The 14510-nt window shown below is 33.7% G+C and overlaps 1 protein-coding gene across 1 annotated transcript; it reads left to right on the top strand.

Moving 5' to 3' along the window:
* The first annotated feature begins 247 nt into the window (after window positions 1–247).
* LOC112702749 (N-terminal acetyltransferase B complex auxiliary subunit NAA25) lies at window positions 248–14510 on the top strand. The gene is made up of 19 exons (XM_025753906.3): window positions 248–712; window positions 1432–1588; window positions 1688–1806; window positions 1922–1996; window positions 5994–6087; window positions 6198–6316; window positions 7470–7540; window positions 7736–7877; window positions 7966–8141; window positions 9244–9449; window positions 9825–9955; window positions 10475–10551; window positions 10642–10716; window positions 10866–11058; window positions 11829–11948; window positions 12029–12167; window positions 12401–12441; window positions 12555–12806; window positions 13416–14510. Exons 1-19 carry the CDS (start codon window positions 566–568, stop codon window positions 14118–14120), a joined length of 3039 nt encoding a protein of 1012 aa, XP_025609691.1. The 5' UTR covers window positions 248–565; the 3' UTR covers window positions 14121–14510.

Raw genomic sequence — 14510 nt, forward strand, 5'->3', positions numbered from 1 at the left:
CTGGTTAAAAAAACTTTGAAAAACACCATTTTTTAAAAAATTTACCAGATATAAAATAATGTGCACTTCAAAAAAAATAATTTACCAAATCAAGTTTTAAACCATATAAAAATTAAGGATGTGTTTAATTTATATTTATATTTTTATTATTTTTTAAAAAATAATAAAAATAAAAATAAAAAATGAGAACGGAAACTAAACATACCCTGAAATTTTCGAGAATGAACCCTCTTTTGGGTCTAACTTTGCGGATCCAGTTTCAGAAAACCTAACAAAGTCCATAATCATTTCGATTCCCATTTTCCGTTGCAAAGTTGCAATAAGTCTTCACTTCCAGACCCAAGAAAAAAAAAAAAACTTCTCACTCTTCCACAGTTCCACTTCCCTGTGTTCTTTCTTCTTCACTCCGCCCCATGTTTTAGGTCTCTCTCTCTCTCTCTCTCCCCCCCCCCCCCCACACACACACACACTCTTTCTCTCTATCTGTCACAGTGTCAGTTCCCTTTCCATCTCTCTGCTTAGCATAAGAAGAACGGAAGAAGGTGTTTCTTGCTTACAAGTTCGAATGGCTTCGAAGCTTGGCTTAGCCGGTGGGATTCCAGAGCGTCGCGTTCGTGTCATATGGGACGCCATTGATTCTCGTCAGTACAAGAACGCTTTCAAGCACGTCACTACGCTCCTCACCAAACACCCTAATTCCCCCTATGCTCTCGTAAGATCCTTTCCTTCTCTCTCAATTTCTTTATCACTTTCTTCTCCGCTCATTCTAGAACCTTCCAATTTCACTGTGTTTTATAATGCAGGTTTCTTACCTGTAATGCAATTGATTCCAGCGCTTTCTTTCGAAGTTCTTTGTTTCTTCTTAATCTAGGGCATCGCGTTCTGAAATTAGTGGCAGTTCTCTCTTTCTTCGTTTCTTAAACCCTTGCATTAGTCTCTTGAAAATTGTAATAGACGCTGAACTGTGACTTTTAAATCTTCGAGTGTTGATAATGTATCTTTCATCGAGGGGAACCCTGCGCGCGAACATCTAATTTTCTCATTCTTTAATACGAATATATCTGTTTTAGATACGTAATACTCGAATAATTTCCTGAATCATGGTGTGTTGTCTCGTTGGTTTCACTAAGAAATTATTTATTTATTATCGTTACTCTTTAATTTGTACTTAGATTAGTTTCTAATACTGTAGTTTTGCTCACTTCTTGATACTTATTTATGTTGTAACTGGTTATAACTAATGCTCATAACCTCAAGGACCAGTGAGGCTGTGTTCTTCATGCTTATTTATTATCGTTATTGTTGGTATTATCATGTTTCATTTGTTGTTTTCAGGCTGTGTTCTTTCCCAAGTTTTTTTTTTCCCTGATTTTGTTTATATATATACCTTTCGTGATGATTGTTATTATTATTTGCCTGCATGTTCTTTAGGCACTCAAAGCTCTTGTTTTGGAAAGGATGGGGAAGCCCGAGGAAGCCTTATCTGTTTGCTTGAAAGCCAAGGAGGTCTTGTATGCAAATGATTCTCTCTTGATGGATGATCTTACACTCAGTACGCTGCAGATAGTCTTTCAGCGACTAGATCACTGTTAGTATTCTTTTGGGGCTTCTCCATGTTATGTTCTTTAAATTTGAAGTATTCGTATTGCTTGATTATGCAACTGAATTACGTTCGTTATCTTATCAGTGGATTTGGCTACGAACTGTTATGAACATGCTTGTAGTAAGTTCCCAAATAGTCTGGAACTCATGATGGGGCTCTTTAACTGCTATGTTCGTGAGTACTCATTTGTGAAGCAACAACAGGTTTATGCATTTTTCTTTTCTTATTGCAGTTCTCTGCTTTGTCTCCATGGATAGTTGCTGGTACTTTCTTTGTGGAAATTTTGTTTGATGCTGTGTACATTTTTGTGTTGGACAGACAGCTATCAAAATGTACAAACTTGCTGGAGAAGAAAGATTTTTGCTTTGGGCAGTTTGTAGCATCCAATTACAGGTTCTCCCTCCTTTATGCTCTGCTTGTTGTTCTTGCTCCCTTCCATAGCAAGCTATCTTGTAGTTGTACAACATGTGATGGATAGGATCATATATACTGCTTGTAGTATTAGTATCCTTAATATTTTAATGCCTTTTTGAGCAGGAAATATCTTTAGATAATTAAGAATGATAACTATTGTGATTTTGATTCCTTTCTTTTCCTTCCCCTTCATATTTAATTTAGGTCCTTCTAAGTGTTGACCCTGAAACTCTTACAAGTATATGATCTGCAAATGGGGTACAATTTGCAATGATATGTGTGGAACAAATGTGTTATTGTTATTTACCTTAGAAACTTATTAGTAACTCGTCCTTAGAGCATTCAAGGAACCTGGTGTTGTTGAATTTATACAACTTAGTTCCAACAAGTGCATTGGGTTACAAATAATAAGAAAGTAAAAGATTGTCGTTCCCTTGAAGACTATTATCTAAGTACAGTTCAATTGAGTTTTACTATCTAGGATACTTAACTTAGATGACTAATTGGAAAGTAACGAAATGTCAAAAGTAACAAACTATAAAGATAAGAAACAATAAATCAACAGTAGGTGTTAGCATTCAACTTAATCTAATTTCTTAAACTCTCTAATAATTATTCACCCCTTACTTTTTCCTAATGTGATGTAATTACGATCAAATTGCTCAACTATACTTATTGCTGATGCCTTAAGTGCAACAACTCTCTTAATTAGATTAGCAGGTTAATGATTAACTCTTTAATCTAGTTGTAACCTCATTTTGGAAAAATAGCTTAAAGTATAAGGACTTTTATTAATAGCAGCTTATAAATAAGTTATTTTGTGTTTGGATTTTTAGTTATAGAAGTATTTATTTTAAAGTTGTAGCGTTTGAATAAATAACTCAAAGAAAGCAATTTTTTTACACAAGAAAATGGAAATTAAAATAATGATGATAACAAGTACTTTTCAATATTAAATATTTACATAATCTAATCACTAAGATTACAATCGTTTAGGCAATTGATTCTTTATTTGCTCTCTTATTAGTTCCATTTTTTAGACAATTAGTTCTTGCCACGTAATATCACACATAACTAGGGCTGGAAGTGAGCCGAGCTAGACCAAGTTCAAGCTCGGCTTACGAAAATTGAGTTTGGCTCACGGCTCGATTAATTAACAATCGAGTCTCTTTCTTAGGCTCAAGCTCGGCGCGCCGAAAGGTCGCAAGATAGTTCAAGCTCACGAGCTGGCTCAAATAATAGAAGTATAATCTATAATTCCTTCTTAATAAATTATAACTTATATATTTTAAAAAAGATTTAAAAAGATCAATTTTATATATTCTCTATCTTTCAATAAATTATACATTTTTTTATTTATGTCTTACATCAAAATTATATATAAAATAAATATAAAATTTTAAATAATTAAGATCATTAATATATATATATATATAAAATTATATATTACTATTTCATATGTATATATAATATTAAAAATATATATTAAATGCATATAGAATATGTATTAATATATATAATTGGGCCAGCTCACGAGCTAATGAGTTGAGCTTATCCAAGCTCAAGCTCGGCTCACCAGCTCACAAGTTCAGCTTATCGAGCTATTAATGAGTCGAGCTCGAGTTGGCTCATAAGCTGGCTTGACTCACTTCTAGCCCTACCCATAACGGTGTTCTTGTATGTAGTGAATAGTAATAAAATTTTAATTCACAATAATCTTGATGACAATGCCAAAGAAATTATTGTGTAGTTAGTGTTTGTTGTTTTATTGTGTATGATATGGTAGGTGAAAATAAAAAATAAATATAAAATGTGTGTCAATGTATATTTTGTTGCTGTTTTTTTATTTTTTTTACTCCTATTAGCCTCCTCTTTTGTTGGGGTCAAGAACTTGTTATAACTAACTATAAAAATAATAGCAAGCTATATAAAAATAAAATTACATGTGAAAAAAATAAAATAAAAAATGAGATTTTATACCACACACAATGTTAAATACAAATTTAATAATAAAAATAAAATGGTAAAATGATAAAAAAAAATGAAAGGAATATATACAGTAGGTGGTTCAGATGGAACATTGTTTTAAAATGGTGGTGGCGGGTCAATACTTTCAGCAAATGAATCATTACGTGGAAGGCCAACAGATGGAACCTTACGTGAAATGGTGGTGAAGGGCCCGTATTTCCAGCAGAAACAGAAAAGAGCCAAGAATGAAAGTAGATTTTTTTGTTTTCAAGTCAATTTTTTTAGGGAAGTAATAGAATGACTTATCGAAAAGGAGAAGTTATATATTTCTACTTCTTAAAAAAGCTGTGAATTAATTTTTCGAGAAGTTAAAATCTTTTTTTAAATGGTGCCAAACACGCGCTGTTTCCCAAACGGGCTCTTTTTAAGTTTGAATTTTGAATTTTTATAAGCATGTATTTAGAATGCATCTAGCTCATCCAATTGCAGTAAGATGGCAATGGTCCGATAATATCTATCCCCAAACATTAAACATTTCCACCTCTAGAATTTTATTCAATGGCATCACATTTTTTCTTGATATATTTCTAGTCCTCTTGTAGTTGTCACACACTAACAAATTTCTTGGTATCCTTGAATAATGTGGGCCAATAAAACCACTTTGGAGTACCTTATATCCCCATTGAAATGTTTACCATTTTCAAAACCATGACAATTCCACATAATGTTTGCTGTTTCTTACTCATCATCCCATCAACACTTTTATATAATAATAAATCATCCCAAATAAAGAACTTGACATCATGTAGGAATTTCTATTTTTGTAGATATGTTAAGTTCTCTGAACCACTTTCTGTTATTGTAATTAGCTATATCATTGAACAAACATGGAGGGGAGTGCTTTAGAGTCCATAACCGCTCATAAGAGAATTCATTCGGGATAGGAGTATCTTTCCCATTTTCTTCGTGAACAATTTTAAAAAGGTGGTGCAACTGTATTCTTCATCCCTTATCTTTTCTTTCAGATTTGTAACAAAAGCATAAATGCACCTACTGTATTAGTCTTGGTCTGGATTCAACTTTAGCAAATTAGTGCCTAAGAGCAGCATGGTCTGTATAACAATCACCTTAGAACAAATCAAATAAGACTTGAACTTGTTAAAAACGAATACTACATTAAGTAATTATTTGTTTTCTCTTTTTCTTTACAAAATTATAAAAACAGAACACACTATAAATGAAAACAGAAAAGAAAAACGCAAACCAAATGCACCCTTAGCAAGTCATAGAAAAGTAAGAAAATAACAGTGTTTGAGACTAGAAGTTCCCTATTTATAGGAAGCAAAAGACATGTTCTTGCTTTCCAAGTTGTGTCTATTTTATCTTCCAAATTAAATCTTCAAATTGTATCTTGTTCCAAATGTTTTCAAATTTCATGAAAGATAATTTATCCAATTTTTTTATTATTGAAATTTAGTTTACACATGAAATTATCCAAAATAAATGAAAATAGATATCAATTCAAAATTTAGCTTTAAATCATATCATCTCACTATTTCTTATGAATTGCCTATATTTCAAAGTACTTAATTACATTTTAGGCAATCGTATTCATTAATTGGTATATATTTTATGATGAATTAAGCTATTATCACCTTCTCAGGAAAATGTTTCTGCAGATGGTTTGTTATGATGACACTTTTGCTGTTATTCTTTAGAAATTTACTTTTTACATTTGAGAGTATACTGGATACATACTTCTAAGAACCGTGTTAACTGATATTTTTTCTGCAGTAGTTTGTTATCGTGTCATTCTTGCTGTTTACTTGTTTCTAGAGTAAATTGGGGATCTTACATCTAGGAACCTTGTTAAGTGATGTATTCTTCAATAATTTGTTATCATTACGCTCCTAATTTTTTGTTGGATATATAATTAGTTATTTGATTTTGGGCATGATTTGTAAACAACAACTACTTATTTATTTTGTGGGAACTGATCTTTTGCTAGGTGGTTCATGGCAATGGAGCAGAGAAGCTACTGCTCTTGGCTGAAGGATTACTGAAGAAGCACATCACTTCACATAGTTTACATGAGCCTGAAGGTAATCTATTATTTTTTCTTTCTTATCTTGTATGTATATGAATTATGAACCACCATTGAAAAGCCCTTTCATGTGATAAAATCAATCAAAATTTTCATATATGTTGGCAGCTGTTATGGCTTACATATCCATATTGGAAAAGCAAAGTAAGTTTGGGGATGCTCTAGAAGTTCTAGCTGGGAAATTGGGATCACTATTGACAATTGAAGTTGATAAGCTACGAATACAGGTAAACATATTGCACTTCCTTTGTTGTCTTTAATTTTTGGTTTGTGTAAATTATTCTGTAGTATTAAAAATGGCTGTGCAGTTAAGCTGTTCGATTTGCTTTTGGTGGATGTTTTGTGGAAAATGTAGTAGAATGCTCCATAACTATGAGAATTGAGTACCCTAACTCAACCTCAAATGCTAGCTCATAAGATTAGAGGTGGCAAAGCAGATACTCACCCTGCCCCGCCAAGTAAAGCAAACTCAATGCTAGCCCGCTCAACTTTTTTTAATAAAAAATTAATAAAATTAATCAAAATTAATATACCAAAATGATAATTAAAAGATTAAATACAATAAAAAATAGCCAAATTACTATATAAGTTTTTTACTATCTTCCAAATTTTTAACTTCAATAGAATTGTTCAAAATAATATCTGTCAATAGAATCATCTTTATTTTAAGAAATAATTTCACATAATTTGAGCATATATGTGAAAGTGTGAAATAAAAAAAAAGTTAATAACAAAAAGAAGAATAAAAAAGAAAATGTGTGTTTGGAAATTATATAATTAATTTTTTAGTACTAATCACTCTTTTATTTAAAAAAAGAAAAAATAAAGAATCTTTGACCCGGCAGCCCTCCTTGCCCCGCGGGTTTGGCGGTTTTTTAATTGGGGGTTCCAAACCCTAGCCTGACCCTCCTTTTTGGCGGGTTCGGCGGGATGACTTGATGGATTCGACCCGTTTTACCACCCCTGCATAAGATGGAGGATGGCTAAGCTTTTATAAAGGTATCTAAGCCTCATCTTTAGGGTGATTTTGAAGTGCCTATCACACTCCTTTTCACACGTAGGAGGCTAGGACTAGAGATTGAAGACGCCTCTTTTTTTTTTTTTTTGTTCTATAGCAACAGTTATCTCTGTGTGACCTCAAGGTCACGGGTACAAGCCGTAGAATCAGGTACTGATACAATCATTAGGGTAGGCTACTTACATTACACCCTTTGGTATGACCCTTCCCCCTAGACCCTATGTTAATGCAGATGCTTGTGCACCGGGCTGTTTTTTAATTTTTTAAACTTTTTTTTTAAATTGTTCTATCCTATCATTTATACCCATGTATCTTGTTTGACTGTTCTCATCAACCTATATGCTTTGACTTTAAGTTGACAGGGGAGACTTCTGGCTCGGGCAGGTGACTATGTGGCTGCTACTGATATATTTAAAAAAATTCTTGTGTCAAGGTATGGCTTTCAATGCTACCTCATGTTTAAACATAGCCCTGCAAAAATCTTTCCTTGGGAATTGTTGATTGTTGTTAATGGAAATGGATATGTGGTCCAACTAGTATAGGGTATCTTCCTATCATGATGTGTGGGAACTCAGAAGCAGCCAGGTCTAAATATTGCTTTTGTTGATGTTGTTTGTCCATTTGGCAGTCCAGATGACTGGGAGTGTTTCCTTAATTATTTAGCCTGTTTGATGGAAGATGGCAGCATTTGGTGTGAGGAGGCTGTCAATGATCCAGTACATCCCCCCAAATTTGTCCAATGCAAGGTCTCACACTTGACAGATGAACAGGTGAATTTATCCTCATGCTTAAAGTGGCCTTCTACTATTTTTATTAGCATGGAACTTGATGTGTGGACAATCTACTACATGAGTGCAGTTTGATAGTCAAATATCAAATGCATCAGATTTTATACAGAAGCTACAAGATGATACCACTAACAACTCTATGAGGTGTCCGTACTTGGCAAATATAGAAATTGAAAGAAGAAAGCTTTTACGTGGGAAGAGTAATGATGAAAGCCTAATGGATGCAATTGTGAAATACTTTTGCAGGTACTTTATACCATTGTTCTCATCCTTCCAAACTTTATCTTTATACTCTCGAGCATGTATAGAGCTTTGCAAGGGGGTTTAGGGTTCCAGGTTTGGCTATCTACATTAAATACATTTTAAGTTAGGGTGCTTCAAGTTGACCATGGTCATTTGTATTGATGCTCTGAGGCTTGGGAGAGTAGGTGTGGGTAGAATGCTTTTTGTCTTATCTACTAGCGCCCATCGTTGCTGTCAAATTTTCATTGCTTGTTTTCCTCAATAAATGTCCATAGCACTTCAAGAATACCCATTAAGGAACCAATTATTTAGATATTAAAACCATTCATTCCTCTTCCCAACGACTTAAACTTTCAAGGAGAGATGGTTTATGACATGATATCACAAATCTTCTATGACTAAGTACCATGGAATTTGGTAATTGCTGTTCTTATTTTCCATTTTTCCAAAAAAAAAAAAAAAACAGAATTTTAGCACAAAATAAGTGGTCAATCTATTTTTCAAACACCAAACGCAAAGCTGTTGCTTGAGGTAGCACGTTAATGTTGACTTAACGTGCATTTACTCTACCAAATTAAATGGCTTCTGGAGTAATATCAAACTGTAATAAATGGGAAAGTATTTGTATGTTTGAATTTGACTTCCTTACCTTAATCTTAACAAAACCTTTTCCCATTAGTCGGGGTTAGCTGCATGGATTCAAAGATGTCATTGTGTCATGTCCATGCTTTGGAATGGGACAAAGTTTTACGTTGGCTACCGCAAGCCTAACACAACTCTACATTCAGAAGATGTCACTGTGTTGTGGCCATGCATAGGGATACAACAAAGTTTTACATTGGTTGTCGCATAACCCTTCTTGTTTTTCCAGGCTTGAGATTGGCTAAGTGGCTATGTAAACATAGGCCGAGTTTGAATTTGAATGCATTAGGTGCCTATGAATTTGATGACATTGTAGAGAAAAGTGGGCGCTCTAATGCCACTTTTCTACTAGGTTTGACAACTCCAAGATGGCAGGGATACATAATATGCTCTTTATTATTTATTTATTCTAAAAGTTCAATTTTACAATTCATTAATTAAGAACTCTGTTCAATGCTCATAGGTTTGGTGACTTGGCCTGCTTTACTTCAGATGTTGAAATGTTTGTTGAAGTCTTAACCGATGATAAGAAGACAGAACTTTTGAAGGATTTAATGAAAAGCAGTGATGCTTTATCAACAACTCCAAGCAAGACACTTGGGCGATGTATAACCCTTTTCAAAATTCAGCACTTATTACTGGGGAACATGTTCAAGTATTCTGCAAATGGTGGGTATCACTTGACATTATTTAGTTATTTTCATATAAAAACTACTCCTGTCCTGTTGTTGATAAGTAGCGAGATAAACTGTGCTTTGAGGTTCCATCTAACATATTCATCTCTAAGAGTTTTACATCCTTTTTCCCTGTTGTTTTATTATTATTATTATCATTATTTGGCTTTGGTTTTTTTGGTTTTGGGGGGGGGGGGTGGACCTTGTATGCCATAAGTTCTCTTTCTTTTTTTAAATTATTTTCTTTGAAGAGACATGATATCCCTTGAGTATAATGCCTTCTCTTTGATGGACAAACATCCTTATCTCTGATCATTTGACATCGTTTAGTTTCCATGTTATTAATAATGCTCACCTGAACTTGTCTCAGAACTTGAAGGTTCTTGTGTTCAAATGTCTGATATGTATTGCAAAAACCTTCCACTTTCAAAGGGCTTGGATCCACAGGAGAGCATGCATGGTGAGGAGCTTCTTTCAATAACATGTAATGTGTTGGTGCAGGTATGTCATATTACTTTTTAAATTTTTCATCTTTGCAAAATCATTTTAAGAGATACTAGATTTGATCTTTCCGTTCATTTTTCTTTCCTTCATGGAAACTAAATTTATTAATGAGAAAAAAGAGAGTACATATATAATAAGGTATCCTCACAATAGGAATGAAGAAGAAAATGTAGGTTCTATGAGATTTAGCAATATAACATTGCATGCCAATCTATCTACTGATGAGTTAGCCATGCTTATTGCTTATGTAGCACTTTTTTCTTGTTGGCATATGGATCTGCCAGTTACTGTTTTTCCTCTTTTCTTCCAATGAATTCTTGTTTTCAATTTTTCCTTTTAAGTTGAACCTTGAAGATAGGCTATTTTTTCAGAAATAAATGATATCATAGGCAGATGCTGAAGCTTCTTTTGTGCAACTTTTTTTTTTTTTTTTGATACATTGTGTTTACAAATGCGATCAATTGTTTTTACTTTTAAAAATTATATACAGTGACATATTGTGCTATTTTGGTGTAGTTATTTTGGCGTACTAAGAATGTTGGCTACATGGTAGAGGCAATTATGGTTTTGGAGTTTGGTTTGGCAATAAGAAGGTTAGGAATGATTGTCATGTGTTGTATCTTTGCTATGGCAATTTCTTGTCTTTTAAAATAATTTGCTCATTTCTTTGTTGCCTTTGACAGATATGTTTCACAGTACAAGATCTTGCTGTTGCACTTGTATTCCCACTTTGGTGCTCTTTCAGTGGCATATGAATGGTATTCACTTCCTTCAAGTTCTCTCACTGTTTTCATAGCATGCTCCCTTAATGTATGTAATACATAGATTAGAAGGTGTTATGTATTTGTGATTGTTGCACAATTTGTTGCCACCATCATATTGAAAGCATATTTTATTTTCAATTCAGGTATAAATCACTGGATGTCAAGAATATCTTGATGGAAAGTGTTCTGCACAACATCTTGCCTCAGATGTTGGTATCTCCGCTTTGGACTGAGTCTAACAATCTGTTAAAGGATTACCTGAAGTTTATGGATGACCACTTCAGAGAATCTGCAGATTTGACTTTTCTTGCATATCGCCATAGTATTTACTCAAAAGTATGTATGCTACAGCTTTATTGTTTCAAGAATTGATAGATTTTCCTTTCTCAAGTAAATTGTGCATGCAGCCTTTGGAAGAATAGATTTGCACTAGCCTATTTTTATCTTGAGAATTTATAAACCATTCATCTGTTGTTTTCTAATGAAATTTTTCATATGATTTATTAAAAAAAGGGAAAAAATGTTCGTAATACGGTATGAAATTCACGATGACTAACAAAGCTAAGGTTCAATCCTTGTCCCAATTCTTCGAAATAAAAGTTAATTTCAGCACAAGGTATGATGGGCATATGTATTGTCCATGCTTCATACCTAAAAAAGGCTTGTCTGAGGAGAGGTGTGTTGATATAAAACCATTGGTAGACCCAGAAATGTGTTTCTACCTAACAACATAAGCTTTTTGAAGAGATCATTCATGACCAAAGATTTCCACATTGAGATAATCAACACGTAGTTAACCATCTTCATATTCAAGCAACTACATATGTGGTCCATACAGTTTGTGAGAATCTAAGAACAGAAAGTGCTTCATTTTTTCAAAAAACATTAAAGGGCTTTTTTTCTCGTACCTTTTTTCTTACTTTCTGATGGAATGCCATAGAGTATTCTCAAAACATGAATAGTACTTCTTTCTATTTCTTGCATTTATTTTATTTTATTTTATTTATTCTATTCTTCTATTTTGTTGTCAATTCTGCAATTATGTTGAAGAGAACGAGTTTGAGTTAGTTGAAGTGAGATATTAATTAATATTCATAATATTTCAGGTAATTGAATTTGTGCAGTTTAAAGAACGGTTGCAACAGTCTAGTCAGTATTTTGTGGCACGAGTTGACACATCGATTTTACAGCTTAAACAAAATGCAAATAACATTGACGAAGAGGAGGTAATTCAAATCTTGCTTGGTGGCATAGGTGAATGCCTTATTGCATATGATGTAAAGTTAATTACTGCTTATTCCATCAGGGTGTCCTTGAAAGCATGAAATGTGGGGTTCATTTCCTTGATCTGTCTAATAAAATTGAATCAAAGTCTATATCCTTCAATGAAGACTTGCAGTTACGACCTTGGTGGACGCCAACTTCAGACAAAAACTATCTTTTAGGTCAGTTTTTCAATATACAAAAATTGGAAATAGGATGAGTTGATTTAGAGGAATGAGTTTGATGATATCCATGCAACTATATAATTATCGGATTGTTTTAGATTGGCTTGCAGTGTACTTTTGTGTAGTCCGAATAACATGCTTTTTAGCCCATATTGATTCCATTTTATTCTCTATAGTCACTCTTTTGGAGTTAATTTATAAACTGCGGTTTTATTTTTTATTTTTTTCAGAACAATTTGAAGGGACTTCTTATTGTCATAGAGAAGTTTCGGTAGGTGAAATCAGTCCTTTATGACTTGTGCCTGCTGTATAATAATCATTTTCTTTAGTAGAGACTTTAACTATGTTTTATCCCTTCCCTTGTTGCATGGGTTGGCTATTTAGATCAAAGAGAGGGAAACAAGTTTCCAGAGAGAGATTGAGAAGAAATCAATACTTCCACGGATGATATATCTTTCTATTCAGTGTGTTTCGTCTTCTATTAAGGAACATGTTGAGGTCAATGGTTCTGTTTCACCTAAAATATCTTCAGAGATGAAACTATTGCTAGACCGCTATGCAAAACTTTTGGGCTTTTCTCTGAGTGATGCAATAGAAGTTGTCATGGGCTTTTCCAGCAGTGAAAGTACCTCTGTGGTATGATTATTTATGCTTTTATGCTCCTATTATTAGAAGTTAATTTTATTGAACAGAGCTATGAGACTATTGGGAAGGCAGCTGTACTTGCAACAGGTTACTTCAGTGGAAGTAATTATGGTATCTTCTATCTTTGCAATAAAGAGCTATACTAACAAAGTGTGTTATCTTGAAAATGTCTTATCTCGGCAATAGAAATGGGAAAGAATAAGTGTAAGCACATTGAAAATTGAGCCATAGAAAAATGTTCCAATGGCGTGGTCTCATCCATGTAGTCGATCCCACTTAGTGGGATAAGACTTTGTTGTTGACTTGTTGAGGAGTCCAAATAAAGTTTAGCCATTTGGGTGGGCTTAGTTAAACTTGGTGATATCATCTATTCACTATGCATGTGTGAAAATAGATGTCCATTTACAACATATAGTAACCATATTACTGTAAGAATTTCCAATCAGTGTATTTGTCTCAGCATCAGCAACTAAGGACTAATAATTGCAACTATTCTCAAGTGTCATGTAGTTTTGAGTTCAATTTTATATAAAAATTCCATTTATTTTTCATGCTTGTAATGTGGAAAATTTGATCCATAACTTCAAAATACTGTTGCAGGTTTCTTGTTCCAACCTGATTGACTGGTTGAATTTCATTGTATTTTTAAATGCATGGAGCCTTAGTTCTCACGAACTTGTGCAACCAGAGAGTAATATCAGCAAGCCACATATTTGGAATATCTTAGATTCTTTGCTGGAGAAGTATATTTTAGAGGTGGTCAAATCTATGGAGCCCGATATATGTTCTCCTTGGAATGATGTACAACTTGTAATGCAGATAGTTACTGAACCTTTGGCATGGCATGTACTTGTAATTATGTCTTGTCTTAGATCACTTCAACCATCTGGTAAGAAGAAAAAGAAAAGCGGATCAGTTGATCAGTCTACCTCAAATCTGGCTCATGCAATTCAAGATTCTGTCCAGCATTTATCCAATGTGTTAGAGGAGGTTCGGAGATGGCTAAGAGAATGGAATAAAAGACCCGAAGATGAGAATGTGGATAGCATCCTTGCTCCTCTGAGGAAAAATGGTCAAAATGATGGACCAGGGCAGGTCTATCGAATTTTCGAGACGTATATTTCCACCATTAATGAGGCAGAGGTTGGTGATCGTATTGCTCAATCCCTCAAATGCTGGAGTCCTGCGGAAGTTGCTAGGAAAATGGTGAATGGGAAGGTTAAAGTACTGGCAGAATTCTCTACTATGTGTGATTCAAAAATTAAGTTACTACAGTCTATTGAACAACAAATTGCTCAAACATGAAACAATCATATGTGGCGCTGAAGTTTGATTTGGGATTTATAAATATGGCCTCTTCTATTGCTGTCCAGATATGAACCTTGGATGCCATGGGGTGAGAAAAGTGAGCTCAAAGTTAGTATTTTCTGTGGAAGAGCCATTAGTGGTTTGTTGGCAGCTCTAATACTGGCTCTGGTTTTTTGTTGGTCATTTTCATGTAAAATTTTGATGTGTTCTATTCATTTTTATTCTATCCTCTCCTTGGCCTTTTATGAGCAATTTACCTTTTTTTTTGTCAGAATTGTAGTTCCGAATAAAAATTTTGGCGATGTAATATTTGGTTTGATTAGTTTAATTTGAGATTATAGATTTTATTTAAACAAGGTAAAAGGTTCTTAATTGCATAATTCTTTT

Source organism: Arachis hypogaea, chromosome 7 (genome assembly GCF_003086295.3).
Source record: "Arachis hypogaea cultivar Tifrunner chromosome 7, arahy.Tifrunner.gnm2.J5K5, whole genome shotgun sequence".
NCBI lineage: Eukaryota > Viridiplantae > Streptophyta > Magnoliopsida > Fabales > Fabaceae > Arachis > Arachis hypogaea.